A 6,387-nucleotide genomic window follows, 5' to 3' on the forward strand; every position below is an offset into this window, starting at 1 on the left:
AATATTAAGCTTATAAAAGTAATCAAAAGTACTAACATTCAATAACATCACACATGAAATTGCCATTGGATTCCAAATATTTTTCCAGTTGTACACATAGTAAAAGAGATTTCATTCATTCAAAAAGAAGAACTATCTATATAATTAATAAATGAAAAAGAATGTAAAGTGATAGTGAAAGGTGAATGGTAAAAAAAACCATCATTACATGTGAAAAAGAAACAAACAAATACTTTCTTTTCAATTAATCATATCCTTAGAAGAAGAGAAAAAAAAATATTCAGAAAAATAAAATACATATTAAATTATTGAGCTACCTAAGCTCAATTTTTTTTCTTCCTAATTGACCAGCCAATAAAGGGTTTGAAAGATATAAAATCAATCTTTTGAACCCATGTACTAAAATTATAAACAAAGGACTATTATGTCATTGGATGCTTCCAACACCCTAGACATAATAAAGAGTTGAATTACTCTAAAAGGTAGAATCCAAAGCTTAAATAATTAGATTCTTCCCTATGCTGAATACTTAAATGAATATGATCTTACCTAGTTCTAATTCAAAAAAAAAAATCATATTTTCTTAAAAGAAGAAAATACTTATGATGATCATGATGATGATAATGATGATGATGGTAAATTTTGTCATGATGAATTGAGAATGTGGTTAAGGTTTGGTTAGCCTTGTAACTTGTAAGACACCATGTGTGTTCTTTTATCCTCGTAGAGATCAAGTTGTTGAATGTTGTTGTTTTTGTTCGGAGTCTGTTGTTGTTTCAGTAGCTTGTGAACTGGTAACCCCTGTTACTGCCACAGTTGTTGCTGTTGTAGTAGTTGCGATTGCGGCTGCGGCTACGTTAGCTGAAATTTTTTACAATTTATTTTTCAATACAAATTTAAAATAGACGAATCTCTAAAATTATAGAGGTAAGATAAGCCGGTCGAATGGACAAACTCAACAGAGAGATTATTAGTATCTGGCAGGATTCGAACCTGAGACTTTAAGAGGTCGACCTGAAAGTTTATTAGACCTTTACCTGGACTAATGGTTGGCAATGTTGTTGAGGAAGGAAATGACAATATTCCAGAGGAACCATAATTCTGAGACAAAACTGGAATCTGTGTCATTTGAGGGTATTGAACACCAAAACCAGGTCCATGGATATTTTGCGCATATTGTCCGTAGTAAGGGTACATATTTTGGACCAACCCCATTGTCCCAGCACCTCCAACAGATGGGTAGTAAGGTGAATATTGTTGAACACCATACACATTGTAATAATTCTGCTGAGCACAAGTTTTAATCAACATTAATTCTTATCTCTATTAAGCAGAAATTTGAATCGACATTAATTTTGACGGAATCACAGTGATTTTGTTAAAAGCTCGACTTTCGAGTCGAGCTTCAACAAAATCACGATGACACAACAATTCCGTCAAACTGATTGAAATTATAACATAACACTTACCGCAGGATACAAAGTGTCCTGTGAATATCCAGAATATCTGTTACATAAAAAACATCATATAAAAATGTTCATAGAAAACTACTAGCTCAACATAAAAATGAGACCATAATGTATAAAAGTTACCCAAATGTTGAATAAGGAAATGTGTACTGCCTAGTAGGTTGATGAAAAATTGTGGATGAAGAAGATCCATGATAAGGAGCTGGTGCCACCACTCCATGTGAAGGCCTAAACCTACCTACATGATATCAATAAATATTTTTGTTCTTACCTATTTTATAAAACATATAATCAAAATATAAGAAATGAAAAAGAAAGAACAGAGTGGAAGAATTGAAACCATGTTGAAGAGTTACTGATCTATTCTTGTTAGCACCAAGAGAAGCAATATTGCAATTTGCTCTTCTTCCATCAATAACTGGAGATGGATTCTGACAAGCTCTTATAGCTGCCTCAGGATCCTTAAATGTCACCTATAAAAACAAGAGATCATAAATGAAACAAAAAAAAACAAGTAAATAAAATAATTCAGAAATGTCAGAAACATTATAAAAAGAAAAGAACAAGAAAAAAATGGACTTACAAAACCATAACCTTTAGATCTCCCAGTATACTTATCTGTGATAACAACAGCTTCTAAGATCTCTCCAAATTGCTCAAAATACCTTCTCATTGTGTCCCTTTGAGTCTCCCAAGCCAACCCACCAACAAAAATTTTGGTAAATGTTGTGTCACTATATTGATCTTGGTTGTTACCACTCATCATATGAGGTTGTCTTTGTTGAGACATTGAGAAAAAAAAAACACAAAAACAAACAAACACAGAATCCAAAGAGTGAAAAAAGACAGAGGTTAATAAAGGGTGGAAAGAAAGAAAAAAAAAAGAAGCTAATTTTTTTTTTGTATGTTCTAAAAACACATCGATGAAAACACTCGTGCATTCATGATTCTGTTTAGTGCTACTTTTCTACATTCAAAAACACCAGCAACAAACTCATCCTCGGATTCCACAAACATTAGCACCCTTAACAGAAAGAAAAATCATTATTGTCTGAGCAATGAAAGGAAAAAAAGAAGACACTCTTGATGAAAGTATTTATGTACAACAACAACAACAAAAGAACATTGCTTTGCTTGATGGGGTGTGAAGAGTAGAAGAGAGTGTGTGATATTAAAATAAACAGACAAAAAAGCTGCTTGTGGGACCCACACAACAATTGTAGATGCTGTATCCAATGAAGTGTCAAAGACCACAAGACCAACTTTTCTTGTTGTAACCCACTTTCTCTTGTTCAATATTATACTAAACACAATAATTAATAATGAATGCTTTTATTATTATTTTTGTAGTATGAGGTGGATGGAATCAAGCCATTTTGGTCTCTATTCGACCTCATCTTCTTTTCCAAATTGATAGCCTCCAACCTGTCTTCCAAATGTATGGCATTGTTGTGCAGCATTTCAAAAGCCAAACAAATTAACCTCGGAATCTCAGAAATTAAAAAAAAAAAAAATTAAAACTATACAAATATATATATATATATATTTTAAAAAAAGTGCAATCTATGTGAAATTATTAGTTTACTATATGAATTTTCGGATCTTGTATAAATAATGCGGCAATACCCTAAATGTGTGACATAAGGGAATTGAGGATTTATATTTTACACCGTTGCAATTACCTAATGTTATACATTCAGACAAATCATCACTCTATTTATAAAAGATTTATAATCCCGATGGAGTGGTGATTTGCCTGAATGTGTGATCGTAGGGAATTGCGACATCTGAAAATCTAGATCCTACAACTAATGAATGCTTTTTTTTGGTAATTGCTTTATGAATGCTAAATGAATTAAATGGTTCTCTGATGCATGCCTAGAAAGGAGAAAGACAAAGTTCTTTATATAAATTATATCTGCTCAGTGTAATAAAAAGAGTATGAATTCTGTATCACAATACTTTAGTTATGGTCCCTTCTTCTTCTTCTTCTGCTATGTCTATGCAGCTACTTTTGTCAGAGTACTATGTTGCTGGTCAATAATGAGAGCTACCTCCATTCTTCTACTGTCAAAATGCAAGGCAAAAGTAGAACAATTATATGTATTTACAGCTAAGTTGATATAAAGTAAAAAACAGCAACAAAAATACTAGTTGTAGTTGGTACCTAACTCCATTTACAAACTTCTCATTTGATGCATTCACTTTTTTGTGCATAGCAGTGTGTCTTATTGAGATCAGATGCCTCAAATTTCAATTTTAACTTCGATTATGCAGTTGAAATATAGGCTATTTGATATTGATCAGACGCTGCACAATGTGTGTTATCCAATCTTGTTGATCAGACTAATATAACAAATGCATTCTATATAAGGCAGTTGCTTAGTTACCTTAGTCATCTGAATGTCATTTTGATCTTATGTGCTTTCAAGAAAATGGGACTATAGGTAAGTGCATCAAGAATATGAACCTCAAGAATTATGTGTTGACCTCTGTGTGCATTCCCTTTGTTAGTTATACGATTCATCAGTTCACAATTAATTGCATACTTGTGGGTCTTGAAAAACGAGTGTTTAGGAGAGTTTTCTTTAGGTAAAAAATATGAAATAGAAGTCTTTTGAATGACAAAACAAAAAAGTGAAGACTATATTCAGTTGTTAATTCCGAATGATACAGGGGAGTAAATAAATAGTAAAAATGTTGGTCCTATGATTAATTTTATCACCTAAGGATCATGAGGAAAATTGATATTCATTATAGCTATCGAAATATTATTGTATTTGATATTCATTATAGCTATCGAAATATTATTGTATTTTATTCCTCAAGATGCTGATTTATATAGTAGAGATATAATTATCACATTCAGTTATCTTTTTAATGGAGAATAAAGAAAAATAAAAAAAAAGTTAAAGGAAATAATAAAATCGAAACGGAAATAAAATACTTTTCAACATCCCCGTAAAGTTGGTGTATAGATATCTACCATGTTTAACGTGTCTATCAAATACTCAAAGGTAGGTATAACCAAACTTTTGGTCAGGATATCCGTAGTTTGCTGACTTGAAGTCACGAAAGATAGACATATGATTCCAGCATCTAACTTATCCTTTATGAAGTGACGATCAACCTCAATATGCTAGGTTTTGTCATGTTCAACTGGATTATAAGCTATGCTAATAATAACTTTACTGTCAGAGTACAATTTCAATGGAAACTCAATTTTCATCTTAAATTCTTCTAAAATTTTAAGGATCCATAATCCTTCACAAATAACATGGGACATAGCTCTAAACCCGACTTCTGCACTACTCCTTGTTTCTTACTCTTCCATCACAAGACTACCCCAAGCATAGGTACAATATCCAAATATTGATCTTCCATCTGTGACTGAACCTGCCCAATCAGCATTGCTGAAAATAGACAGATTCTTTCACTAGTCTTCTTAAAATATAAGCCCTTTTCAGAATTTCCCTTCAAATATCTCAGTATCCTATAGATTTCCTCAAGATGTTCCTCGAAAGGAAAATCCATAAAGTGACTTACTACACTAACTAAAAAAGCAATATCAGGTTGGGTGTGTGACAAATAAACCAATTTCCCAACCAATCTCTAATATCTTCCAATATCGACTAGAACATTACATTATCCCCAAAGTTTAACATTATGATCCATAGGTGTATCTGTAGGAAGACATCCACTCATTCTTGTTTCTTTCAATAAGTTTAGAATGTATTTCTCCTATGAAATCACAATTCAATTCTTTGACCGAGCAACCTCCATCCCTAGAAAATATCTCATGAATCTCAAGCCCTTGATTTCAAAGTCAACTATCAATTTCTCTTTTACTCTTGCCATTTCCATTATATCGCCACTAGTAAAGACAATATAATCAACATAAACAATCAAGGGAGAAACTTTCCCATCGTGGGAGAATTTTGTGAACAAGGTGTGGTCAGACTGTCCTTGGATGTACCCTTGTTTCTTCATGGACTGAGTGAATTTTTCAAACCAAACTCTAGGAGACTGCTTTAATCCATACAAGGACTTATTTAGTTTGCATACATTTGATCCAAATTTATTTTCAAATCCAGGAGGAATGCCCATATATACTTCTTCTTTTAGATAGCCATTAAGAAATACATTCTTAACATCTAACTGATATAAGGGCCAATCCGGCTTAGCAGCAAGAGATAAAAGAATTCTGACAGTGTTCAATTTTGAAACTGGAGCAAATGTCTCTAAGTAGTCTATACCATAGGTCCGAGTAAATCCTTTAGCCACCAAACGAGCCTTGTACCTTTCCATTGACCCATTTGAATTATATTTCACAGTAAACACACATTTGCATCCAATTGTCTTCTTTCCATCTGATGGTATCGTAACACTCCAAGTTTTATTCTTTTCAAAAGCTTTCATCTCTTCAAGTACAATTTTGGAATTTCTAGAGCAACTTGTACACTTTTTGAAATTTCTACACTAGACAATTTTGAGGTGAAGGCAGACATAGATGAAGACAAATTTGAATATGATATAAAATTGGACATGGGTGTTTAGTGAAAGATCTAACAGGTTTATCATTCCCCGGTTTAGATTCATGGCAGTGTTGAGACGTGGACTCATTTCTTCCTTTATGGAACTTTTTCATAAAAATCTTCCCTTTCCAAGTCCTATTTCCTAATTTAAATATGTTTTCTTGAAGTGACTCATTATTTTGTGGCATTTCAATTAGATCATCATTAACATGGTTTTCAGGATTCTCATTGTTTTCTACAAGAGAAAATATAGGTTCGCATTCACAAAGTTCCTTACTCATAACAGAAGTAGGATCAGATAAAGAATTATGGTCATTTTCTGTTGGTGCAGATGTAAAAGTATCAGAATTATGTGGTAGATAAATTATTTAAGAAACTCATGT

The 6,387-nt window shown here is 32.5% G+C and overlaps 1 protein-coding gene across 2 annotated transcripts; it reads right to left on the bottom strand.

The window, feature by feature from the left end:
* Nucleotides 1–218: 218 nt before the first annotated feature.
* Nucleotides 219–2,729, bottom strand: LOC127076133 (uncharacterized). Of its 2 annotated transcripts, none has more exons than XM_051017697.1 (6): nt 2,053–2,729; nt 1,810–1,942; nt 1,593–1,707; nt 1,470–1,506; nt 1,038–1,287; nt 219–861 (listed from the first exon to the last, which is right to left on the bottom strand). In XM_051017697.1, exons 1-6 carry the CDS (start codon nt 2,257–2,259, stop codon nt 731–733), a joined length of 873 nt encoding a protein of 290 aa, XP_050873654.1. In that variant the 5' UTR covers nt 2,260–2,729; the 3' UTR covers nt 219–730. The 2 variants fall into 2 exon arrangements, with proteins under 2 accessions (XP_050873654.1, XP_050873655.1); XM_051017698.1 differs by having other exon boundaries at nt 1,038–1,284; nt 2,053–2,723.
* Nucleotides 2,730–6,387: the final 3,658 nt, after the last annotated feature.

The sequence above is a fragment of the Lathyrus oleraceus genome, chromosome 4 (assembly GCF_024323335.1).
Source record: "Lathyrus oleraceus cultivar Zhongwan6 chromosome 4, CAAS_Psat_ZW6_1.0, whole genome shotgun sequence".
Lineage (NCBI taxonomy): Eukaryota > Viridiplantae > Streptophyta > Magnoliopsida > Fabales > Fabaceae > Lathyrus > Lathyrus oleraceus.

Bases quoted from the DNA above. Each gene is read 5' to 3' on its own strand.
- LOC127076133 (XM_051017697.1), bottom strand. From the start codon at position 2,259: ATGTCTCAACAAAGACAACCTCATATGATGAGTGGTAACAACCAAGAT. The intron at 1,943-2,052 runs GTAAGTCCATTT...TTGTTTTTATAG, and splicing joins GATCTAAAGGTTATGGTTTT to GTGACATTTAAGGATCCTGA. The intron at 862-1,037 runs GTAAAGGTCTAA...AAAAAATTTCAG, and splicing joins ATTGCCAACCATTAGTCCAG to CTAACGTAGCCGCAGCCGCA.